Raw genomic sequence first — 26715 nt, 5'->3', positions numbered from 1 at the left:
CATATCTTCAGGTTGCTTCTCCAAGCCAGTCAGTATCACATCCACGGTATCTGATTGAGCCTCATTCACCTCCCAGTCTCAGCCAGGGAGTAAGATATTCAGCAACACTGGCTGGGTGTCATTAGAATACTGAAGATGCTGTCGCCCCTGTCTCCTTGCTAACCTTCCCAATAGCCCTATACGCACACTAAAATGAGACAGGATAGAACCCTACATGACTGCTTCTGGGAGAAGGAAGAACCGTTACCAACATTACCTTGAAAAAAGAAAGATTTAGACTGAAGATCCTAGGTCTTGTCTACACTTACCAGGGGATCAACGCGTGGCAATCGATCCACCAGGGGTCAACAGTGGCGTATTAACGCCTAGACCAACAAAATTGCAGGGGCAGCAAATTTATAATAGCAGCCAGAGGCTGTTTCCCCTGGTGCCAGTTCACGGCCCCCGGCCCTGCCCCAACTCCACCCCTTCCCCGCCCCCTTTTCCCACCCCCTCCCTGCCACTATTGGTCCCCTTCCCCAAATCCCCACTCCGGCCCTGCCTCCTCTCCTGAGCGCGCCGCATTCCCCCCTCTTCCCACCTCCTTCGCGAACCTGTTTCGCACACAACCCAGCAACGCGCTCAGGGGAGGAGGCGGAGTGGAGGTGAGCGGGGGCGGGGAGCTGCTGGGAGGGGGTGGTGGCAATTATTTCAGGGCCTAGGGGCGGCAAAATCATTAATCCGCCACTGGGGGTCGATTTAGTGGGTCTAGTGAAGACCCGCTAAATTGACCGCCGATCACTCTCCTATCGACTCCATTACTCCACCAGAATGAGAAGCATAAGGTAAGTCGATGGGAGAGTTTCAAGGCTGTGGAATGGTCTCAGGGATGGCTCCTCGTGCATGGCAGATCCAAGTGTGCTTTTTGCTACCTTTGTGATGTTAGGTACAGTGGAAGACCCATAGGCTCTTCAGGATCTGAATGGTGCATTTTTCCCTCCTCTTTCTAGGTGAATGGTGTCAACATCAGCAGCATGACTCATTGCCAAGCTATCTCCTTGCTGCGCCACCCAAGTCCTGTTCTTCACCTTATGGTCCTGCAGGAAAAGGGATTTTCCAACAGGACTCTCAAACAGGATTCTAGCCCTGCTGTTAACCGGGAAGTGATTCATGTTACGCTGATGAAGAGAGACCCATCTGAACCGCTGGGAATCAAACTGATTAGGAAGACCGACGAGGCAGGGATTTTTATTCTGGACCTGCTTGACGGAGGCTTGGCAGCCAAAAATGGAAAGCTGAGTCAGAATGACAAAGTCCTCTCTATAAATGGCCAGGACCTGAGGCAGGGAACACCTGAGGCTGCTGCACAGATAATACAGGTAATTTATTGAATGGATCAGCTGTCTGTCTGTCTGATAACTTGGTGACTGTCTGCACCACTCACACTGCTCCGTTTCTGACCCAAGGGCTAACAAAACATGCCTGAGCAATTAGGATACCCTTAAGTAACCATTTTTGGGAGAGTGACTTCCCTACAGAAGTGAGGATTACTGTTTCCTAGCGATCATGAATACACAGGTGGGAATCTGCCATGAATCATCTGACAATACCACAGCGAGTCAGATGTCTATGGTGGTTTAGTGATCTTCTTTAGGTGTAGCCTTTTTACAAGAGAAATCTCCTCACACAAGGCATACATCTTGACAGAGACCAGGACAGAGTATGTGAAACAAAGCATGTGGGGTGTCTCTAGAGCTAAACTAGGGGGGTCTGAATAGAGAGCGCATGGCCTGGTGGTACAGAACAAAAGCATTTTTAATTTAGGTCAGGATGCTGGTGGTAAAATTCCAAGTTAAACTGCATTTGGAAGAGGGTCCATGAGTCAATTTGAGGCCCCTTGCTGGGAGATGGTCATTCTCATCATGTTAGAAATCTGTCCCATTTTAATGGGCTGAATGTTTGGTGTAAAGTATTTGTGTAAGGATTACTCCAAATGCAGTGGCCTTTGTTTAGATCAGTTTCAAATGCTCTGTCTCATGGGGCGGTGCCCTTAAGCTTCTAAGAGCTGGGTTTCTTTTTTTGCCTGAAGATCGTGACAAACACAAGGGCGTTTCAACAGAATTTACAGTTTAAACCTTGGAAAGGATCCAAAGATAAGGGAGAGTTTGTTCTCTTCCTGACAGTTTGGAGAGTCAGTGGTGGGAGAAAAAGGGAAGAGTTTTGATACTTGTGGAGAGCCTGTGTTCTTACATAGAAATATTTGCACCTATGCAGTGATGTTTATTATTAAAAGTAAGTCAACAAATGTTCCTGATAAACAAACTTTCTAGAACTGAGGACTGATTGCAAAGCCCAAAAACATGCTGTTCAAGTTAGTAAATGTCAAAGCACTGGGCCACGAGGCTGGTATGTATAGAATAGAATCTAATATGTTGGCACTCCACCTCCCTAGGTGACCTGTTCCAGAGCTTAACTATCGTTAGGAATATATTTCTAACCATAATATCTAACCTAAACCTTCCTTTCTGCAAACTAAGATGATTAATTCGTGTCCTACTCTTGGTAGACATGGAGAACAATTGATCACTGTCCTCTTTATAACAACCTTTTACATATTTGGAGATATATATTCTCCCCCCACCCCAGTCTTCTCTTCTCTTTAGACCAGTGACTCTCAACCTTTCCAGACTACTGTACCCCTTTCAAGAGTCTGATTTGTCTTGTGTACCCCCAAGTTTCACCTCACTTAAAAACTTACAAAATCGGACATAAATGTCACAGCACACAACTGAAAAATTGCTTACTTCCTCATTTTTACTATATAATATAAAACAAATCAATAGGAATATAAATATTGTACTTACATTACAGTGTATAGTATACAGAGCAGTATAAACAAATCATTGGTTATGTAATTTTAGTTGGTACTGACTTCGCTAGTGTTTTTTATGTAGCCTGTTGTAAAACAAGGCAAATATCTAGATGAGTTGATCTACCCCCTGGAAGACCTCTGAGTATTCCTGGGTTACACATACCCCTGGTTGAGAACCACTGCTTTAGACCAAGTTTTGTAAACCTCTTATCACTTTGTTGCTCTCCTCTGGACTCTCTCTCCAATTTCTTCACCTCTTCGAGTGTGGTGTCCAAAATGGGACATAGCACTGGTGTGGTCTCAGCTGAAGTGCTGAGTAGAATAGAAGAATTACCTCCTGTATCTTACATGTGACACTCCTTATCAGCTCCTTTCGTACATTTGTTTGGTCTCTAGAGGTATGTGTGCATGCCTGTTACATTTTCCAGAATGTTACACAGTCTGAGACATGCAACTTTCAGAGAGATCATCAGAAGTCACAAGGTTAAGTCTCCACATGAGCCATGGTGAAACTTTACCCTTTAATAATAATCCAGTAGTCTCAAGCTTCTCTTTTTGCTTTTCCTGGCAGACCAGTGAGGCAAGAGTGAACTTTGTGGTCCTAAGGCAGTCTGGTGTACAGCTGCCAGATGCTGTTGAGGATGGTGGCACACCAAACAGTAGCAGCAGCAGCAACGGAGGGAGTCCAGTGCACCATCGGAGGAGACCTGACCAGAATCATTACAGACGAAAATCAAACTACCAAAAGGCAAGTCTTGTTGTAATAGCAGTGCTATTTTCTGCTGGGCCAGTGGTTCTTTGTTTCTCAAATCTATTACTTTACCACTGAGTGCTATGAAAATATAAACCAAGAATACTGCAGGGTTATAAAGAGTAGGGTTTGGTCCCAGATAGCACCTTTTCTTTACCAGATTTTGCAAAGCAATAGGAGTTGAGAGCTGGCAGAACAGTGAACTGTACAGTCAGACCAAGCATCTGTTATCTACAGAGCAGTGCAGCATCATTTGTGCAGCCTTTGAGGTCAAAGCCTGTCTTAAGGGAAGAAGGAATGCTGGCCAAAACAGCAGAGTTAATCTCTGCTCCTTTAGAAAGGGCCACTGGGTATTTGACAGCTGCCAGTAAAACAACCATTGGGTTTAATTCCCTATCTGTAGGACAGCACCCATCAAGCATAGCTTTCCCTTAGTATTAAATTGCAATGTTAACACTGCATGTGACTCCATGTCACAGTATGGGACTAAATGGCGTTGTGGCCTAGAGGTGAGAGCTGTACTAGTGAACCTAAAGAGATACTTTTGCAACTTCTCCAACTTAACTAGTTACTTTTACTCTCAGATTCCCTCCTCGAGAAAACTGTGAACTTGAACAGATTTGCTTTTATGTTGCTGCCTCTGGCAGGTTGTTCCATATTTAAATTAAAATTTGTGTGAAGAAATTCTGCCTGAAATTCTGCCTAGACTTGTGTTTAGTTTCCCAGGTTACTGCATCTGAGTTGGTGGCTATCGCATGCAGTTTCAGCCCAGTTATTTCCTTTATAAACTGCAATCCACTGTCTCCTTCTGTTTCCACAACACGTGTGTGCGCGCACACTCTCTCACACACACACACAGACTCTCTCTCTCTCTCTAACTCTTTCTTCCTCCTAAGATCTATAGGACAAGATGTGCTAATATTTCACTAAGCTTAGGGGTGGGATTTTCAAAAGCACTCAACGTTGGCCTAATTCTGCTCCCATCAAAGTCAGTAAGAGTTTTGCAGCTGACTTCAAGGAGAGCAGAGCTAGGATAATGCTGAGCTGTTTTGAGAAATTGCACCCTTAGCTTCTCATTTAAAGTAGATGAGCTATTTGAGTCACTATAAACTGTCCTTTCATCCCATGCCATGATGCTGGACATCTTCAGAAATAAGTTTCCCCTCCTCTTCATACTCTTTATCTTGTGTTTGGAAAAAGATCTGCTGGTTGCCTTCTTACTTTCTTGGCCTTATGGCACAGTAGAACCTCGGGAATGGAGCACCTTGGGAATGGAGATTGTAACTCTGAACAAAACATTATGGTGGTTGTTTCAAAAGTTTACAACTGAACATTGACTTAATACAGCTTTTGAAACTTTACAATGCAGAAGAAAAATGCTGCTTTTAACCATCTTAATTTAAATGAAACAAGCACAGAAACAGTTTCCTGACCTTGTCAAATCTTTTTTTGTACTTTATTTTTTTTTAGTAGTTTACACTTAACACAGTACTCTACTATATTTGCTTTTTTTGTGTCTCTCTGCTGCTGCCTGATTTGTGTACTCTGGTTCCAAATGAGGTGTGTGATTGACTGGCCAGTTCGTAACTCTGGTGTTCTGCTGTATACTGGGCTTGTTGAAACAGAAATGGGGATTGTGATCTTTCCAATGGAAACGGAGATATTTTAGTAACAAGCTCTGTTCTAAAAAATGCATGAGATTGGATAGCTCAGCCTTTGTAGATGGACTTGGAAACGCCTCTTTACTCTGTCACTGGTTCAAATCCATCCCAATTTAAACAAAAGTTCAAAAGATAAAAAGTTGGTAGCACCTGATATGTTTGATGACCTATCTAAAGTGAACTGGTAGTTTCTTTCCACTTCCTGGTGGGGAAACTCTCGTCACAAAGAGCCTCTGTGAAGACAAAGGATCGAATGGACATGTAGATAGGCCGATACCCTCACATTCCTAGCAGCAACCCCTGTGAGTCAGGGTTGAATCACCTTGGGAGTGCAGTGTGCTATAGCTTCTGCTGACTTTTCTATTTGTGTCTAAACAAACAACTTCACTCTCCAGAGCTGTTAATGTGGCATCTTTCACCAGCCTGAATTGATAGTTCTCTGCCTCCTACCCTAGTTATGGACCTTTCTAAATTCTGCTGCATTGATTAACTCATATAATCATTGCCATCTCTTCGTAGGATCTACCTCAAGGATACCTCAGCCAGGAAAAGACAGTTGCAATAAAAAAGGAGCCAAAGGAATCTTTGGGAATCACCATTGGAGGTGGAAGGGACCATAAAAACAAACTTCCTATTTATGTAACTAGCGTGCAACCCATTGGATGCCTCTTCAGGGACGGCAGGATCAAGAGAGGTAAGGAGACTTTCTAGATCCTGAGTTTCCCTTTTTATAATTTCAGTAATTAACTCTGTGAATGGGTTTTAGTGCTTTTATAAGTGAAAGCTGGTATTTAACACCAGTGAAGTTTGAAACACGAAGTCCTGGATGATGCCCTGAGGCAGAGGTTGTCTATATTGCAAAAGGTCAGTAAGTCTATGCGGCCATGATCATCCTACTTATTTAATCCACAGGAGATGTGCTTTTGAATATAAATGGCATCGATTTGACTCATCTAAACTACTATGAAGCTGTCTCAGCACTGAAATCCAATGCAGCTTCCCACACGGTAGTGCTGAAAGCCCTGGAAATTCTTGTACCAGAGAGGGTGCCAGAACCCACAGACCCATCCTCTGATATCAGGGAACACGGATTCAGTTGGTCACCCCTTTGGATCACATGGCTTGGATTACCTACGTAAGTTTATTTGGTCAATTCTTTCTCTCCTCAGTATTAACCACTGAGTCAGGTATTCTACCTCATCTGGCATTTAAGCAAAGTGAATCACTGGCTGACTCTGTACCAAGTCAAACTTGGTGACAAGCCCTTTTAACAAAGGCAAGAGACCATCAGTTGTCAGTGTGTTCTCAGTAAAACAAATAAATTAAGAAACTCCCACTGCTTTTCAGTATTTCTGAGCCCCTACTCTTTGCAATATGGTCGGTCCCTAGTATCTGACAGAGTTCGCTGAACACTTTCTCAAACTGAATAGGTCACAGAAATTGAGAACAAAAGCAAGAGTGTATGTTTGGGGGTGGGGGTGAGGGAGAGGGAGAGGGTGTTCAGTTACACAGCCTGTGTTTGAATTATGACACATGCACTGCAAACAATTCTCGGTAAAATGTGGTGAACCCAAGCCACTTTGGCTATTCTACTTAACAGAAGTCAATGATCAGGCACTGCTACTGCCTTTTAGCAGCTAGTCTTACGGTTTTGTTTTGAGGCAAGCAGTCTTTTTTTAACGTCATCTCAGCTGTGTAATTTTTAATCCTAGGAAAGTAATGCCAAATTCTGAATTTCCTTGCTAAAATGCATTAGAATGTAGCTTACCATGTTGCTGGTGCCAAAGGTAGTGGGAATTCTGCTGCTGTGTTCCATGTGGCCGAGCATTTTAAGGTTTGAACTTTTCAGCTACTAATTTCTGGAGAGATGCAGCAGGTTTTTCTCTTTACTGGTCTCTGCTAAAGGTCAATTTGGAGTGAGCTCAACCCAGAGAGGAGGTGCAGGTTATGGCAGAGTTAAAGTTTGAGTGGCTGGACAGGGAGCTTACATCTCTTCTAAGGGTTCTGATTTTATTTACAGGTTTATTTTCTGGTGCAACCAAAGGAATGCAAAGCCTGTGGCTACCTTCCCTTCATGCAATTTATCAGTTTGTAAACTCCCAGAACAAAACAGAGAGGGCAGATCTTATTCCTCCAGAGCATTCTGTCTGGGCTTCTTGTCAATAGAGTCTTGGCTGTTTTTTCTTGAAAGGAACCCAGCTTTTTTTTTTTTTTTACAGTTCTGAGACTAACTAGTCTCAGCTGCACCTGATTAACTCATGTTCATGTAGGAAGCTGGGATTTAACCCCCAAATCTCTATACCATTATCTAGTGCAATGGGGTTTCCTCATAGGGGTCACTATTGGGCCAGGTGTATTGGGAGTGCAGGGCAACAGCTCTTTTTACATCTCATCACATGTGCCGGGGAAGGTGAAGAGTGTTCTATCAAAAGACTTCCTAGCTCCAGAGACTCTAATGCTTTCCAAAATTCCATTTCCATTAGGTTAGCCTCTTAATGCTCCAGTTGTCTGCTTTTGTTTTAAGTATAGGCGTTGGAGCTAGCTTCCACCAAGTACCTTGCCTCAAATATATTATGTTTGGTTTCACCTACCCTAACTCACTGTAACTGGCTGAGGACCTGAGCTGCATTCATAATTAAATTAGCCAACTTTAAGATCATAAAAATGTGCTCTCGTTTTAAAAAGTAGCATTGGCTGTATGCCTCCCCTACGGGACCCTATGCAGCAATTTTCAGTTTTTCCCACTGGGGTGGACAGCCATGATGCCAGAAGCACCCTCAGAGCACTGAAGCAGTGGCTGGAGAGTTATCTCCTTCTATTGCTCTGACCTGGATTCTGGCATCTCCAGACTTTAGAATATTAGCGCTACAGGCTGCTGACACGCTTTCCTGTGGGCAGGTTTTAGGATATGATCTGAGAGGCACACAGCAGAACTATTTCATTTTGTGGTCTGCCAATGTTTACATCGTTTGTTCCAAACAATATAAATGGTAATAATTCCTTCCTTGCAGTTCCTCACTAATTTCCCCAGTTGCCCAAAGTGGTGGCCAATAATGACTAGTTGGCTGTGTGTGCTATAATTTCACTAAACCACTGAGGAAAAACAAACCTCTCGCAGATTAGGGCTGAACTCATTGCCCTCGTCAGCTAAACGTAGGTGTTCAGACTTTTTGGCATGCTGACTTTTATGCATGGCACAGTTGGGGGGGGGGGGTGTTTTTAACCTCTGCTGAGAAATTTTTGAGCTACCACTGAGTATAGCTCTCTCAAAACATTCCCTGAGAGCTGTGTTTTGAAATCCAGTGTGAAAATCTGAAGTTTACTGCTAGCACATAGTCAGTCTTTTTTCAGGTAAATGCTTAATTCAGAAGATAGCTCCTGTGGTGCGTGTTCTCTTGCATTCTGTTTTGTTGAGGAAAGCCACATGTTGGTTGTTAGCCTGAGATAGCAGTTTGGTGCTGGAAGAGCAGTCTGAAGAGGTTATGTTTGAAGCCTTCCTGGTATATTCAATCCTTTTCAACACCTCTGTCCACAATGCTTAAAAGTTCTACTCTTTATTGTTACACTTGCACTTGCGGCTTTGTGTCAAACATAGTTTATCAGCCTGGCTCGTTTAGTGGTATGCTGCCTTCGTGTTTACATGCTGTCCTGACATTGCTGCACTGCATTGCCAGAAGGGCAGCCTTTCTGATGAGGGCTCCGTCCGTCTCTGATGAGCTGCCTGGCTGGAAGTTAGAGTAGGAAAAAACCCAGGTGTCCTGGCCAGACAGATTTTTTTCTGCTGTTCAAAGCTGTGTATGAGCTATTAAAAACACAGGAATTACCATACATGACCAGATGGATGGCCATCTGGTCTTTCGCCTAGCATGTTTAGGTCTGACAGTAGCAAGTACCAGATGCTGCAGATGGGGATGTAAGACACCTTCATAGTACCATTGGGCTGGTTTTACCCTACCAGGCAGTTAGTGGATGGCTATGTTCTGAAGCAGGTGGCTTGATATCCCATGTTCATTGTTTTCCTCTCTAACATAACTGTGGGTAATTTTTATTGTCCATATAAAAGTCTAATCCTTCATTCTTTGCCTCAGTTAACTTCTGGTAGTGAGTGCCACAGTTAATTACGTGCATTCTGATTATTGCTGAGTGCCAATTTATGGCTGCTCTGTTTGCTCACACAGCACTGGTGCACTCGAGCCACTCCTTCTGGATATCTAGGATAGGTCACTGGGCTCTCCCTTTCTGTTGAGCAGTGAATTCCAGGAGCAAATGCTGTTAGTGTTTGTGTCATCTTTTGAAGAAGTCTGGTGAGCAGGCTTGGCCTTTTGATATGATAATATATCAGACATTTTAGAAATTGAGAAGCAGGTATACCTCAAAAGGTTTGGATTATGTTCTTTATGAACAATCTCTCATAGGACTGTAATATCTTATATTGTGCAGTCCTTCTTATGATAAATCCTGCATGAAAAACCCTTCAGAAACCAACCTTGACTGATTTGATTGTTTGAATCATTTAGTAGAAGAAAGGTTGCCTTACCTAACAACATAATGTTTGCTTTCCGTCTGTGATATCTGGCTGATAACTGCAGCCACTGTACCAAGTCCCCACAGTACATGTAAAACCAGAAAATTGACTCCAGGTTAATTATAAGGGTTGCAGCAGCACTGCTTTCAATTACTTATTTTTTTTTTAAAATGATGCTGTAAGATAACTCATTAACATAAATGACCCGTCTTCCCTACCAGGCTTCCTACTCTCATCACAATACTTGTGGTGGGCTAAGGTTTTGTCCCCCAATGGATGCAGGTAGTCTAGCAAGGGTTATTGCAGGTATCTGTGGGCTCCTACATCACAAAGAAAAATGAAGATTTTTAGTCAAGCAGTTCTAGCTGGAAAATAGGTGCTTAAGTTGTGTGCGCCTTTTCTGTGACTGTGTCTGTCTTTCCAGCTATCTTCACTTCTGTCAAGATATTGTCCTTCGTAAAAGTAACTCAGAAAGCTGGGGATTCAGCATTGTTGGAGGCTTTGAAGAAGGCAAAGGAAACCAGCCATTTTTCATTAAAACCATAGTGCCTGCAACACCTGCCTTCTGTGACAGAAGACTAAAGTACGTATGGTGGTCCTTCCATTATTTGTATCCATTCCAGAAGTACTGAGCTTAGATGATCTGTATAATTTTGAGCTATTGTGCTTTAACTATGAGCCTGACTGAAACTTAGTGATTTATCCAAGTTCCTTTTCATCCCAGCTCTAAGCAATAACCACACAACCAGCTGCCTTTATTTCTACAATTATGATGGAAGAGTCATACAATCATTTGTAAGCCTGAGTGATTTAACACTTTTTTTTTTCCTATCCCTATGAAGGGTGTAATTATCAAGTGGGAGAGGGATCAGTTAGGATACTACAATAAGTAATTTTATCCACTTAATCCTAGTTATAGCATAATCAAGGGGATATTTAAAACGAGTATCAGGAGAAACTTCCTGACAGTGAGACTTATTCAGTTGTGAATAATCTCTCAAGGGGCGTGGTGGAAGCCCTGTTGCTTGGGATACTTAAAACTAATCTGGTTGACACACTAGGAAATGCATTGGCTCAGAGAAATGCACTGGCTCTTTAACTTCTATGGTTGTCTTCCCCTGTGAAACTCCCTTTTCAGTGTCTTCCCCTCCAGCTAGGAACATGTACAGCTGGCTCCTTCCAGAGCAGATGTCAGTGTTGCCCTTTCAGCCCATCTGCCAGGGATACTGTCAGAGCAGAGATCTGGCACTGTTCCCAAGGGGATTGAGTTTCAGCGAATGGTGCAGGCATTAATCCAACTAAGGACTTTTCAATTATTTGGCAACTATGTTCTGATATCAAATTAGTCCAATCCTAGCATGTAAAGCGGGCTCACGAACTACCAGCATGACAGAGTACCCTCCATGAGGCCTGTGAGCACTTCCCCATAGCTATTACTAAATAAGCAGCTGCAGCAAGGACCTTTGGACACAGATTATATCATCCACATCCATCTGCTTTTTACAGTTTTTCTCTGGATTGTCTTTCTTTGTGCTGACTGGCTCTTTTCTTGAATTCCCAACCACCCTTTCCCTCAGTCATTTCATTTCAGCCTCTCTCATATGCCTCCTCTCCTCCGTTCACTTGTCCCCTCTGCCTTCCTATATCTCTGTATGGCTAATCCCCTCCCAACCTCTCCACCCCAACAATTAAAAAGAAAGCAAATAATGGCAGTAATGTGAGCTCTGCGGAACATCCCTTCCCCACACTCCCGCGTGATGTCGATTTGGATTGTAAACTCTTTGGCAAAGGATTGTCTCTTATTGGGTTTGTGTGATGCTTAGCCGAATGGGACCTTGATCAGTCAGGGTCCCTTGGTGTAATAGAGATAATGCAGGGTTTGAGTTTTGTCCTGACAGAAGTTTCCTCTTGCCTTACTAGGTGCGGAGATGAAATAGTGGCAGTAAATGGAGTATCTGCTGTTGGAATGAGCAACTCTGAGCTAATTCCCATGCTGAAAGAACAGAAGAACAAAGTCACTCTTACATTGGTGTCTTGGCCCGGAAGTCTTGTGTAAACATCAAAGCCAAATCTACGTTCACTTGATTTATGAGCCTCTTTGGGACCAGATGCTCATTAGCTTGATGGGATAGCCAAACATGTTGCGGGCCTATCAAGGAAACCCTGAACTCTTGGCATATGATGTATACTTTCCAGTAGGCTTTCATTTCCTATTTGAAGAAAACATTTCCAGAACTTGATGAAGGCAAATGTAGCTTGTTGATATATCTAAATTTTAGATCCAACATTGTAGCAGATTGGAGCGGCACTTTCTCTAGTTTCATCACTGAGTCTAATCAGTACAGGATTATTGTGGGGACAGTTACTTTTCCAGTGGTCCTATATGAATTGTGCATCTCTATTTTGAGCCAGTCTCCTTTTTTCCTTCAAATCCTATTTTAGCTGTGCCAAGCCAGTGATTATAACTCAGACCTACCTAATCTCCTAAAATAAGAGCAACGTTTCACAAACTGGTCAAGGGTCGCTGTTGGCTGGTGTACTTGGACATGTCATTTTGTATCTGTTTTTAAAAGCCGCTAATAAAACTCTAAGTATGTGGACCGATAAAATGGTTCATTACCAATGGTGTTTACATTTTTTGCTCATAGAAGTTTAGTATTTTTTCAACCCTTTTGTTGTCAGGTAGATTAAGAATCCTGTTCGTGCTAATGCATTGTGTTGGCTTGTGCAGAAATCCTTACTGCTGGTGCCAGTTCAGTAAATTGTTGGATTTCTAACCCTTCCTCAACTCTGCTCTCCTTGCCTTGTGATTTTACTAAAAACCATCTTTTTATCATTAGAAATGGGCCGTCTGAACATAACGGGCCCACTTATTCCCAAGAAAAGTCTGCCCCCAGGAAGTAAAGCTATTGCTTTTTATGTGTAGTTTCTTGATAGTCTGAAAGTGATGTTTTTTGCCTCTCCTATTCACCACTTTTCCCTCCCACCCAGCAGAGCTAATTGGGTAGAATGACATGACCAAATTATATACCACCACCTCCAGCCACACTTCAACGGCTGTATGTGAAATGAACTACCTCCAAAAGGACAGTATCCATTTTGCTTTGTGATCTTTGTGGAGTAGATTTAGGCTTGGCCTAATTTCATTAATTATTTTTTTTATAATTTCAACAGATAAGATGTTTAAGCTTTTTAAAATCTTTCAGTTGCAGGACAGTAGGGGAAGGGCTTATAATTTAATGACAGTAGACAGATTTAAAAAGTTAAAGCTTTATAAACCATGTAAACACCAATTGTCAACAGCACATGTCAAAATATACAAAGAGAATATCCTTCTCAACCTTGCTGGGTTCCAGACCCCAGGCAACTCCTACACTGCTATTTTTAGCCTCCTGTGAGCCTAAGTCAGCTGCCCCAGGCTCTGCAACTCTCTGCCAAGATTTGTTTTTTTGTGTAGATGTATGCTAAAGTTCTCAAGTAGCATTTTTCTTACTTGGCTTATCTGTAAGTTACAATTATTGCTGGAAATATTGTCAGTTTGTGTGTGTGTCCGGTGAAAGTGTCGGATTCTTCCAAGCCTAACCCTTTTTGTAGAATTTTGAAGCCTGAGGTATATAGCTATTCAACATTGATAACTTGGGCTTTTTGGAAAATTCAGAATATAGGAGTTATTCCTCAAATATTTTCATTTATTATATATATTACATTTAATTCTAATCCCTAGTAGAAATGGTTTAGAGCTTTCACTGTTAAAACAGAAAACCCTTTTAAATATGCTCTCTACAGCTTTCATTCTGACCAACATGGACTGTAAGAAATGAGTTTCCTTTCATTTCTATTATATCTTTTCCTGTAAAAATACTAGCTAGAGTAATTTCTTTTAAAAAACATAATGGAGTAGGAGTTCCCACTTTTTAAGCAGAGCCTGGCAGGACAGAGATTTACCTGTAAATTAGCCATTACAGCAGATCAGCGTTCTGTTCCTTGCTAGATTAATAGTTTACACACCAAGTGACTTAACTTGCTTTTAGCTATTAGCTAAAGGTTGTATGTAAGGACTCTTATCAGAAGTCATTAAGAGCAAATACTTCAGGATCTAATTCCCATGAAAGCTTCCATGGTGCATTGTGCAGCCCCTTTCTTCAGTTAATAAAACATTACTGTGGATTTAGACTGCAGTTTTTCTAGGCCAGCTGGACTTCTGGGCCTCTTACTCCTGACATGTTGAACAGCAGGAGTAAAAATTCAGTCAGCAAGGTGCCTGTGAAAAAACTAGTATGATTAACTCTGCCTCCATCTGAAATGAAGGAAATGCAGAACTTCAGGAGTGTTTAGATTTTGTTTTTTGGTCTTTTCCTTACAAAGATACACAAGCAGAGCCTTGGACAATACAAAGCTCTGATGTCTGGTTAGATCTGAGTGATTATTAGGCTTGTCAATTACCAAAAAAAAGGAATTCTGCCAACTGTTTAAAATTTTTAATCAATTTTAAATTCAGTTGTGCAAGATTATGGGTTTAATTTTTTATTTATGGGAAATTATGAAGGGGTAAGAATTATTAAACAGTAGATACTGATTTAAAAAAGTTAGCTTTGTAACCATTACAACACGAACTTTCAATCAGGTGTCAAGATATACAAAGTAAATATCCTTAAATCAGATTTATCAAGCAGCATTTTTCTTCTTTTGCCTCTAAATTTATTACCAATGGAAATATTTTTTTCATCAGGTTGTGTGGGTATGGTGAAGTGGATGCATACCAATACTAACTGATCATCTAATCATTCAAAGCCTAGTTACTATTAACTTAGAGCAGTGTTCACTGCTATTGTAACATTTGTCCCTTATTAACAGCTATGCTGTTGTGGTGGTGGGATAGGTTTTTAAATGAAGGGGATGCTGCAAAAGGCATTGTGATTTTACCATTATTTCATCTTATTTCAAGGTGCCTTCAGCATCACTAAGAAGTCTTAGTACATATTGTTTGCATTGCACACAAGAACTTGTAGAATTGTCTTAATAAATGTTGAATTGCTTTGATGCCTTTAAGTTATTCTAAAATGACTAGAAAAATATGGTGAGTGTTCTGACCCGAGGGTTTGAAAATAGGATGCCTGATCAGTAGTGGATATTTCTCCAACAGTCCTATTGTTCTAGATCAAGACAGGGACTGTCCTGGCCTCTGCCAGAGGAAGGAAATAAGCTTGTCATGTTGTATCTCCCAGGAAGAGAGCTGCTCTAGCTGAAGATGACCTGGGCCTGCATCTCCACTGGCCTGAACCTTTAGTAGTGATGTATACTAGTGAATATGAGGAGTGTATAAAACGTTTCCAAATCAAATAGTACCTATTAACCAATGGTGTCCTTGGCTACAGCTATCCAAGTACTTACCACATTTACCACTACCCCTATTTTACAGGTAGGGAACTTGAACCACATGAAATGACTTGCCAAAGGTTCCACTGGCTGTGAAACAGAACTTGAGGCCTTGCTAAATCATCCCTGGCTCCCTGCATTAACCTCAAAAGCTTTTCTTCAAGTGAGGCAAGTGTATATGTTTCCTTTTGGTAAGCAGATAAGAGGGCTCTGGCAAAATGCCTCTTTCCAAATGTTAAACTCATCCTCTCTCTTACCTGGTCCTAGTGTTTAACAATAAGAGCTGTACATCCATTAGTGTATACACTGAGCCAGATTCTGACTCTACACCAGTTTCACACTGGAATAATTTTGGACTACGTTGTCAAGATTGAGTTATGAAAATTTTATGCAAAATGTTTTTCGACATCCTGACTACAACAATGGCAGATACAGACCCACTGTGTATAACAGGCAAACAGGGTGCACACACTTATGTGAAATGGTTACAAACTACTTTGGCCAGGAGCTGGGATTCTGCAAAGTTTCTCCTGTTTAAAAAAAAAAAAAAATTCTATATATGCTTATCAGCTAACAAGCATTTTTTTCTTCTCCTGACACTAAGTTCTTGCAGACAAAACCAAGAGCGTCTCCCTCCCTGGGACAGTAGCTCCATCTGATGGGAAAGGGACGAGTTTGGCCCCATCTCCACAGAAACATACACTGATCTAGGGTGCAAGTGGAACTTAGAGCAGTAATTGTTGTTCATGAGATTCCACATCCTCTTCCCTTGAGGCCAATCAATGTGAGGGCTGGGCACGGAGAAGGAGAAAGCCTACCCAGGTATGAACATGCTCTGTATCAGCTTCCATCCCTCTTATACCCCCACTGCACCAGGCAGCGTCCCGTATGCAGTGGGGAGGGAGAGAAGAATTTGAAGGAGACACAGGGCAAAATTCTTGATTAAGTCAGTGGGGTTATTTAAAATAAGTGTGCACAGATCATATGGGTGTGGATGTGCAGTCAGCCCAGCTCAACAGCCATGCTACTTCTAGCAGGTGTATATGTTGTGACACAGGCAGGGGCTAGGCTAACCCCTTCCACTCGCCCAGCTAAAAGTCTACCTGACCCATCTTGGTCCAAACTCAGGTGGCTAATCTATGCCACAACAGCCCTGCTGCTCTTTTATGCACTAGCTTGAGCAGAGCTAGCACATGCTGGGAGGCCCTCGCAGCTGCAGTGTAGACATACCTAAGTCTCTAGCCACTCTAGCACTGGCCTATTTCTTTCTGGGATGGTTGAGCTACACAGTTGTTGGTGGCCCTAGGAACAGTACCTCTACCACTCCATTCAGCGTTGTAAAGCATTTACTTGAGGGGGAGGTTAGCAGCTGAATGACATCCATTGGTTTGCTCTGCCCTGTCACTTTAGCTGAAAGTGGGACTGACTTAAGGGTTGGGTGACCCGATAAAGTGGAAAAATCTGCATGGGGGTAACAACCACCTCTCTGAGAAAAAGCCCCAAATATCAGGACAAAAGATCACCCTACCTAAGGATGATGATCACCACCTTTGCAATATGATACAGGCAATGTGAAGACTGGTTGCTAATCCAAAGTTTAAGTCCTGCCAAGTGACCACCTCAGTGCATTTTATTAGGGCTGTCAATTAATCCCCATTAACTCACACAATTAACTCAAATTAATCTGTTTTAATCACACTGCTAAACCATAGACTACCACTTGAAACTTAAATATTGTGGCTGTTTTTCTAGATTGGTTTCAGTTACAACACAATATATATATATGACAGTGTATATTTTTATAAAAATAGTTTTCAGTTCACCTTACAAGTACTATAGTGCAACCTCTTTGTTGTGAAAGTGAACTTACAAATAGATTGTTACATAACTGCACTCAAAACCAAAACAATGTAGAACTTCAGAGGCTACAAGTCCACTCCGTCCTATTTTTTGTTCAGCCAGTTGCTAAGACAAATTTCCTTACATTTACAGGAGATAATGCTGTGCTCTTCTTATTTACGTTACCAGACAGTGTGAACAGGCATTTACGTGGCAGTTTTGTAGCTGGTATTGCAAGAAACTTACGTCCTAGATATGCTAAACATTCATAAACCCCTTCATGCTTTGGCCACCATTCCAGAGGACATGCTGATGATGCGCATTTAAAAAAAGTTCATTAAATTTGTGACTGAACTTTTTTTGGGGGGGGGGGGGGGGGGAAGAGAGGAGGAGAATTGTATGGCCCCTGCTCTGTTTTACCCACATTATGCCATATATTTCATGTTATGGCAGTTTTGGATGACCAGCACAGGTTGTTCGTTTTAACACTTTCACTGCAGATTTGACAAAACACAAATTACTGATGTAAGATTTCTAAAGATAGCTACAGCACTCAACCCAAGGTTTAAGAATCTGAAGTGCCTTCCAAAATCAGAGGGAGCGGATGAGGTGTGCAGCATGCTTTCAGAAGTCTTAAAATAAACACTCTGCTGCAGAAACTACAGAACCCAAACCACCAAAAAAGAAAATCAACCTTCTGCTGGTGACATTGGATAACGTTTGACTTGGAAAATGAAAATGAACATGCGTCCATCCAAACTGCTTTGGATTGTTATTGAGCAGAACCCATCATGGACTCATGTCCCCCTGGAAGAGTGGTTGAAGCACGAAGTGACACATGAATCTTTAGCACATCTGACATGTAAATATCTTGCAAAGCCGGCTACAATAGTGCCATGAGAACACCTGTTCTTGTTTAGAGTGTTACCTGAAAGTGACAAGCAGGCAGTATTATCTCCTGCAAATGTCACCAAACGTGTTTGTCTGAGTGATTGGCTGAACAAGAAGTAGGACTGAGTGGACTAGCAGGCTCTAACATTTTACATTGTTTTATTTTTGAATGCAAGTTTTTTTGTACATAATTCTACATCTGTAAATTCAACTTTCATGATAGAGATTGCACTACAGTACTTGTATTAGTTGAATTTAAAAATATTGCTTTTTTACAGTGCAAATACTTGTAATCAAAAATAAGTGAGCACTATACACTTTGTATTCTGTTGTAATTGAAATCAATATATTTGAAAATGTAGAAAACATCCAAAAATATTTAAATAAATGGTATTCTATTAACAGTGAGATTAATTTTTTTGACAGCCCTCCATTTTTATATACTGGGCAGATGCTGAATACCTTTTACCCCCTCTCTGCTATAAACAAGTGTTCTTGGTATGGCTTTTTTCCCCCCCATCTCTTAGTAAGAACACTTTTCCTCTCCAAAAATGAATTTAGCCCTTGTGAAAGTTGCCTAATGAACATGGCTAGAAAATGAAGCGTTCACTCTAGAGCCAGAGCAGTGCTAGTACAAAGTGATCCTTATACTGCTTTCCCCAGTATGCCTGAACTCCCAAGTGCTGGGCTTCTCTGCCAACCTGGCCTCTTGTACATTAAGAGCTAGACAGATACCACTAACTCTTCGCAGATGTCACCACAAAAGCTAATCACTACTGACCTAGTCTGCCTCCTAAATGATAACATGAAATACTCAATAGATCTCATCACCAGAGCCAAATTGTTCTGTTAAAGTTGAGGCATGGCTTTACAGAGCACTGAAAAGGGAGTAGATACATTTAACTGTGGTTTGGGTTTTTTTCCTGTGCCTTCAGTGTGCACTTCATACCATTCTGTTGCTTCAAAACAATGGAAAAAGTTTTTAAAACCCCCATTTACAAAAAAAAATTGTTTTATTCTGCTCCCCACAGGTTTTGTAGTTAAAGACCCATCAAATGCAGTGTCATAGCATACAAACTGATATCATGCTGTAGTGGCTCAAGTTTTAAAGGTTGTAAGCTTCACACAACACTCAGACTTGCATAACTACAGTACAAAAAAATCATATGTAAAATTTCAAAACCATCTTATTTTGGGGAAGGATTTAAGACATTTTTAAATATCAATTCATAGAAGTGGAAGATATTTAAAATGAGACTTGTGGATTCACACAAACAAGTGCAGTATTCTGTGTAAGAACCAGGTATACGTAACAAACCCCCACTTTCCACTGAAGTTTCTCTGTTTTAAAACAAAACAAAAAAACCCTAAATCAAACAGAGCATGAAATTTGATTGCATTTATTCTGAGATCTTAAGGGGGAGAAATGCATTGCACAGGTATATTAGTGATGCTGAATATAAATAAGTAAACCCAACATCAAACTGCATGTTCCCTAAGGTGTTAGATTATTTATCTCAATTGTTACCAAAAATCCAAACTAATTAAAAAAAGAAACACCTGCTCTCACCACAGTCTTCCGCAGAAGAGGACTTTCCATTTACAGGTATAACATGTGGTAGAACTACATTCTCAATCGGTTTAAAAAAAAGTTGGGTTTTGAAGTCTCTGAATGCCCTACCTTTTAAAAGCCATTAGACCAAAGCAGGTTCAAATGACACACCTGAAAGTAGTTCCTTTCCATATGCTGCCAATCCTGCCATGGATGAATGAAAGATACTTTCATAGCTATGAAGAAATGGAGTTGGGGGATGACACTTTCACTAACAGATGCCAGATTCTAAGCTGGCTCACAGAGGACCTAAATCACACTTTTCTTTGGACAATAAAGTTCAAGTTGCAGTTACTGTCCTACTTTTTAAAAAAAGGAACCATGGTTGCGCAAAAAAACCCTATTACCTAAATACATTAGTTTCAGCTGAAGCTGCCTTTCATCAGAAACCATAGGATCTGATACAATGAAGTTCTTCTAGGGTCGTTTACAAGAAGAGTAGCTCAGTGCTGTATATACTATTACTGCCATACTTTGTCTCGTATCCAAGTTTAACTGTGTGTTCAGCCTTAACGCTTGAGCTGTCACATTGCATTTCAATACCTGGCCACCAGAGTCATCTCTGCTTCCCTTGGAAAATAAAGTTAGATGCCATGCTGCTCACAAAGGAGCAAGTCTCTCCTAAAGGACAGCTGGGGGCCATTACTCCTTAGCATCTTGTTCATCTCCCTCTGCAACGCCATCATCACTGGCCTCCTTCTCCTCTTTGCTGCGCTTGTTCTTTTTGTGCTTGTGGCGCCGGTGGCTTTCACCCTCTTCACTCTCGTGCTGCTTCCTGCAATGAGGGGGAAGGGGGAGAGAAACCAGAATCAAGCGTCAGCACGGCCAACTGCCACAGAAGTTCAATTGTACCTACGACAAAAGGTGCTGACAAGGATGACATGTTTGTGACCTAGAATAAACATGATCGAGATTACACATGCTGAGAACGTGATGCCATAGAAAGGTTTTTATCAGCACTTGTTCAAGGATGCTCTTGTTACTCATGAATGTCAAATCCATGAGGGAGTTACACAGGTTGGCCCAGCTGGATGCTGATAAATCCTTTCTGCCATGGTGCACCAATATGTGCCACAAATTTGACAGAGGTTGTTGTAGGAATAGTTTCTGGCTTTTACTACAACTATTTTTGGTATCTCTCCACCTGTAAAAGCCGGGCTCCAATAATATGTGGCAGGAGGGAATGCAGACTGTGTAGACAATAAATTTGAGAGACTGTTGAAAAATTTACCTACGCCAGTTTTTCTATGCAGAATCTCTTGGGACTTACCCGGGCTGGAAAGAAAAGACTGATCCCACTGGCAGAGACAACTGCTGACTTCCTAACTGGACAAAACAGCCCAATTCTACCTCTGATAAGCCAGGTGTTGGCCAAGGACTGAGCTTTCCCCATCCTAAGTCTCAGGCCACAGGACTGTGTGGGAAGGTTCTTTCCTGCTTCCCAAAAGTGTAAAAGTTTCTCTGCCAGGTTTTCTTTTCAAAAAGAGAAGTTGCTCTGCAGGTTGAGAATGGACAAACCAATGCAGCAGGGTTGTGTAGGGGAGAAAGTGCAGAGGAGTAGCTCCCAGGGGAGTGTACATGGAGTTTAGCACATGGATACCTTCATGCAGAACATGTGTATAGATAAGATACACAAACACATTCTTATTATAACTGGCATTCCCAAACCCAGTGGTGGAGGTACACCTCTTGCTGAACACAGGCCCTGTGTAAAAATCCCAAGGCTGCAAGTCAGTTTCTAACTTGCTTTAATCATAGTTCTATTATCATAAAAAGAAACCACTCTTGGCATATTGATAACTTAATACCTTCCCTCCAAGGATCTCACAGCATTTCCTGCACAGGGAGATAAGCCTCCCAGCATCCTGGGAGACAGATGATATCTCCTAGCCAGTCACCCAACACATCAATGGCAGAGCCAGGAACTGAACGAACTTCTGCTTGTTTTCAACCCTGTGCTCCGACCACACAGCCATCCTTCCTCTCAAAGGTCTTGAACATTTAAAATGGGGACTTCATTTCTAAACATGACAGATTTTCTTCAGACTTAAATCTAACCTAAAGCAAGTTGAAAACTGCACTGCAGCCCCTTCTCCTACTGCAAGGATCCCACATGACATCAGAGCTTACCAGCATGATAACCTCAAGCACTAGGCTCCAAAATGCAATTGTAATTCAGAGCCACCTTTAAAAACACTGTACGTGGATTTCACCATTTACTCAGTGGAACAAAATTCTCATCCAAGCACTCTGGGCTGCTCAAAAGGGGGAGTGCTTGCTTTTAAAGACAGCAAGAGGAAAATCCATCTGTGTTTCATTTCCAGTTGGCATTCTGTATCCTAATTCCCTATCGAAGCACTCTAATGGCTTTTGGCATCATTTCAAGAGAGTACATGCCGCCTGTACAGCCAAGCGATTTGCTGTATTTCTACTACAACATCAGATCTCTTGGGTATCAGGAGTATTGTTATTAAACTAGCACCAGCTTCCATTTGTTTTCCATTTGGATTTCATTGTGGTTCCCACCCTCTTGTGAGATTCTAAACCTTCCTTTACATCAAGAGAGCAGTCAGTACCTCTTGGAGAAATTCATGCGCATCCTGAAAGATAAACAGCATTTTACCACCAGTCTCCACAGAGAAGGTTTTTCTGATACACTTTCAAAGTAAGTACATCAATTACATGGAGAAGGCATCATTATTCTCCCTCCTCCATAGAAGCAGCCCAGCCTGAAACGCTAAGGCCTGGTCTACACTACAGTTAGGTTGACGTAAGGCAGCTTACATCAACCTAATTATGTCAGTGTACATACTGCAGCCTTGCTCCCACCATGTAAGTGCCCTACTACGTCGACATCATAACTCCACCTCCACGAGAGGCGTAGAGCTTGTGTCGGTGTAGTTAGGATGACGCAGTATCCATATCAACACTGTCAGTTACTTACGTCAGCTGTTGGCTGCTTTTCTTGTCAGTCACTTACAGCTTTAGCTGTCACCCCGGGGCAGGTGAGGGGCTCCAGCTAGAGCCTGCCTACCACCCAGGATCCAGACTGGTGGACTGAACCCTCCGGCCCGTGCACACCCCTTGGAGTGGACAGGTCCATTGTTCCAGCAGAGCACAGCTGAGTTTTTCTTCCTATTTTAGTTTGACATTTTTCATGGAAAGTTAGAGTTTCCTGGTGCAGTGTCCATGACCAACGGTATCCTTGCTGGGAATCAATGTGGGGGACCTACAGATGGTGCTTTGCCAGATCCCCTTGCTCCTCTAGAATGTACAATATGAATACACAGGAATACAAAGGAATCCTTCCGCTACCAAGGATGGCTCTGAACCCCTGGCCAGATGCATTACTTATGGGATTTTGCCTTCTTCTGAAGCATCAGATACTGGACAATGTCACAGGCATAGGCAATGCCAGAATGGACTAGAGGTTAGGTTTGCTGTGGATATTCCAGCCTCTGTTCTGAGCCAAGATCCACTCCCACTTAAAGGGTGTGCTGCACCAACAAGGAATCTTACCGTCTTGAAGACTTATGTTTACTGCTCTCCTCCTTTTCTCTGTGCCTGCGCTCCCGGTGGCGATCCTCCCGCTCTCTGCTCCGATCTCTACTCCTGCGATAATCCCGCTCAAAATCATAACCTCGCTCCCGACTGTAGTAGCGATATCGCTCGTCGTCGCTTTGGGGGAGAGACAAGCGTACCGTGAGGCAGGGGGAGCTGCTAGACAGAGGGAGGGGGAAAAATACGCTACTCATTAGCACTTGAGCCTGCCCTCTCATACATTATGAGCTATGTTCATGAAGCCTGTGAAATCCCAGGGTCTCAGAGGGCCTCATCTACTCACAACCTGACCTATATGAAGACCCCCATCCTCCCAAGGGAAACATCTCCTCTCGGCAAAGTGCAATGTTGATTTTGTCTGGAATTCTCCACTAGCACAATCAGAACAGATATTTAAAAGGAAAAACCCTCGCACGTCCATAAGCTGCTTTATCAGAGCTCAGAAGCAACACTGGAGTTCAGATCAACATACACGTTTCAACAAACATTCATGCAACTGTCTGTAATAATAAACACAGAAATAATAGTTTCCTATTCCCATCCCTGGCCCTCCCACAACACACTCCAACCCCTCCAACATAAGGTATAGGAGATCTCAACTAAAGAGAATGGTTTAGAGTTTCTATAAGGATGTATAAGAGTCTAAGGACTATTCTTACACATGAGTGTGTGGTAGAGGACCTGGCCTTTGCCCAGGTGGTCTTTCTGGAACACAATTATGACATGCCTTCTCTCCATTGATCAGTCTTGCTCTACGTTTTCCATAAACTAGAAGGAAATGACCAAAGTGGCCCAGAAACGTGGTCTTTGTATCTCTCCACTCTACTAGTGCAGAACTGTACTCTGCAGTACTTTTGTTCAGGCTACTTTTACATCATGCAAGTCATGGAGCATCTGCCACTTTGAGTCTGTTTTTATTTATTTACACACAAATACAGATAAATACACACACACGCACCCAAGGAAACTGTATGATGCACACAGAGACCACATGATCTTATGGTCTGCACCCTTTCTCCAGCCTAAACATCTCACCCTCTTCTATATAAAACTGCATATCCAAAATTCAGACACATTCTTTAATTCCCACTCTCTTCTCCCCTATGCCTGTCTTATAACTCCTCTTCTCCATAAAGACATTGAACACTACACCTTAAAAAGATCCCAAGTCCCATCATTGGAAACAAGAATGAAACATTTGGGGAAAAAACCTGAAATGCTGTTTTGTGACCTATGGAAACAAGTTAAAGAAGAACACTCCCAAAATAGAAGCAATCAGCCAGAATCAAAGAAAGAGCTATCATCTGGGAAGGATCACCTCAAAAAGGGATTAACCAATTACCGTAACTTGCCCTACCTGCTGAATACAATTTAAGCTCCTACATGCCAACATACTCTACAGCAACTAAAAATGCTAGCACGATGCCTGGAGTGCTAAGCAGATCACATGATTCGTGTCCCCAGAATTCCAGGAGCCTTACAAATTCCAGTATGTTAACATGCTCATTCCTTCCCTGCCTGATCACCTTCCAAAATACCTGAAGCCTTTTTAAAAAGCTCTTTGTTACAAGAAAACAGCCTTGTTTGCTAGGCTCAGTGGCCTGGAAGTTCCCAGAGCAAGCAGCACCCTTTGCCAGGAATATACATATATTCTGGTGATGTTTTCAGAAACTACTGGTATTGCTGGGCATGATGCTTGTAGAAATATCAATAGTGCTTGTGACAACAGTAACAGCACGAGAGCCCTATGTGGGAGTGTGCAAAGCAACTGCATTGAAAGAACAGCAACCATCTAATCTTTCCTGTCTCTCTGGTTTGCAGCCTCCTCCACTGAGCTCTCTCATGGCTATTGTCCCCTTAAATCACACTTAATTTCCAGTAAGGTGGCTGTCTCCAGAGAAATGCCCATTGTCATTAAGGGTTTACACTGCATGGCAGGTTCACAGTGAACAGTGCTCCTTATCCCAAAAGCTTTCAAACCATGGGCCTCAGCAAAAGGGGGCAGTTTCCCATCAACATTATTGTTAAATTTAGAAGCTTTTCAACGGTCATCTTGAAAGTACAGAATAATTAATGGTACCTAGCATTTGTATAGAACTTGTCATGCAGAGACCACAAAGTGCCTTACAGAAGAGGTGGATATATGTCATTAGCCCTGTATTCCAAGCAGAGAAACCGAGGCATGGAGATTATGTGGCTGCATACCAAGTCAACAACTGAGAAGAACCCAGGTGTCCTATCTCTCGTTCTTGTGCTCTGGTTACTGACCAGTGCTGTCTCCTCCTAGCGGAGCTTAGTACGCACATGTCACCACCGATTCCTCCAACAAGACAACTGTAAGTGTGGTAATAACTTCCATGCTCTCATCTGGCAGAGCCTAGCCCCCTCCCTGGGAGGCCATGGCAGTATCACACAGACTACCGTGCTTACTTGTTGTATTCACTGGTGGTTGGAGTCCGGTCTCTGTCTCTCTCCCTTTCCCTTTCCCGCTCCCTTTCTCTCTCACGCCTTGAGCTGGAGTACTCCCAGTGGCTGCTGCTGGAGCTGCTTGTGCCCTTATCCACTGTCGTTACCCAGGGCGTGTGAGATGTGGAAATAGGAGGGTAGCTGATGAAACCAGAATCTGCAGTGAGAGAGCAGAACCTTCACTCGTCTGAAGGGTTAGTGCTGCCCCTTATGCTGACCCAGCGGGGAAAGACGACATGCTTCTCTGCACTCTGCAACCAGGCCACACTGGGCAGCAATTTCGTCAGATCCTGCAACCTAAACAGGTTTGCTCTAGGTCAGGTCTGGGATTGGGACTCACCCAGTAACATGTAGGTGCTCCAGTTAGTGGTACTGCTGGATCAGGAAGTGACACTCCTCCCTCTGAATAAGCACTAACCCAACCTCCACCTCTTCACCCAGGAGCCCCTCATTTTCCCCTTGCATATTCATGTATGATATTCTAACAAGTTTTAAGCATTATCTCCCTAGGCCAGAAACAGGCAGATGTTGCTGCAATTACTCCAGGCACTGATTAAGGATATTCAATCAGGAGCTGCTGAGACCTGCCCTCTGTGGGTCACAGCTGCCCACTTGGCCATGTTATTGGTCTTCCCCCAGGAAGCCCCATGATTTCTTCCTTCCCCAGGAAGCATCCTCTGAGCAGGAGGACAAGACAAAGGATCCTGAGAAGCCCTGACGGTATGTCTCTTTTTGATTAGCCAGCAGAGTCTATAGTTTGGTCTTCAAGATTCCTAGCCAGCCCTGTTAGCTCAGAGAGCAAGAGGTCTGGTCTCCGACCCCTTGCAGGGTCAGGGCTGGTGCCTGCAGCAGGTAAATCCCAGGTTCCTTCTCTATCAGATGTTGAATTAAGAAATGCTTTGAAATATCATGCAGAGGTCTCAGTGCTGGCTAAAGAAGAGTGATACCTAGTGAATCCCAGACCACCACTAACCTCCCTGGAGGTGTCGTAGTCACATATTGACCTGCCATTGCCCTGCTTCATTGGAAAGGGTCATCGAGGTCACAGCCTGAGCCGGTATAGGCTGCTGCTGGGATGTTTATTTGAGTGAATACTAGATTAGAAGGCTGCAGTTTCTCAAGATGCCTCATACCCAGGCTCTGCAGTCCCTACCTTCCTCTCCCCAAAAAGGGGGAGGAAGG

At 42.6% G+C, this 26715-nt stretch overlaps 2 protein-coding genes across 16 annotated transcripts in view; one reads left to right on the top strand and one right to left on the bottom strand.

Moving 5' to 3' along the window:
• The window catches only part of LOC140917716 (ligand of Numb protein X 2-like), a 45530-nt gene extending 30706 nt beyond the window's left edge, over positions 1-14824 (top strand). For all 6 annotated transcript variants that reach the window (XM_073361082.1, XM_073361081.1, XM_073361083.1 and 3 more), the window contains 6 exons: positions 990-1358; positions 3423-3599; positions 5783-5957; positions 6176-6398; positions 10213-10371; positions 11709-14824. In XM_073361082.1, coding sequence (XP_073217183.1) covers positions 990-1358; positions 3423-3599; positions 5783-5957; positions 6176-6398; positions 10213-10371; positions 11709-11844 — 1239 coding nt within the window. In that variant the 3' untranslated portion in view covers positions 11845-14824. The remainder of the gene's footprint in view (positions 1-989; positions 1359-3422; positions 3600-5782; positions 5958-6175; positions 6399-10212; positions 10372-11708) is intronic.
• The window catches only part of LOC140917717 (uncharacterized), a 40280-nt gene continuing 26607 nt past the window's right edge, over positions 13043-26715 (bottom strand). For 8 of the 10 annotated variants that reach the window (XM_073361086.1, XM_073361093.1, XM_073361089.1 and 5 more), the window contains 3 exons: positions 25498-25690; positions 23026-23226; positions 13043-20281 (listed from right to left, as the gene is read on the bottom strand). In XM_073361086.1, the coding sequence (XP_073217187.1) occupies positions 20149-20281; positions 23026-23226; positions 25498-25690 (527 nt within the window). In that variant the 3' untranslated portion in view covers positions 13043-20148. The remainder of the gene's footprint in view (positions 20282-23025; positions 23227-25497; positions 25691-26715) is intronic. The other 2 variants (XM_073361087.1, XM_073361088.1) reach the window with 2 other exon arrangements.

The sequence above is a fragment of the Lepidochelys kempii genome, chromosome 9 (assembly GCF_965140265.1).
Source record: "Lepidochelys kempii isolate rLepKem1 chromosome 9, rLepKem1.hap2, whole genome shotgun sequence".
NCBI classification, from domain to species: Eukaryota; Metazoa; Chordata; order Testudines; family Cheloniidae; genus Lepidochelys; species Lepidochelys kempii.
The sequence above is the reverse complement of the archived record's forward strand: the minus strand, read 5'-3'. Positions and strand labels throughout refer to the sequence as shown.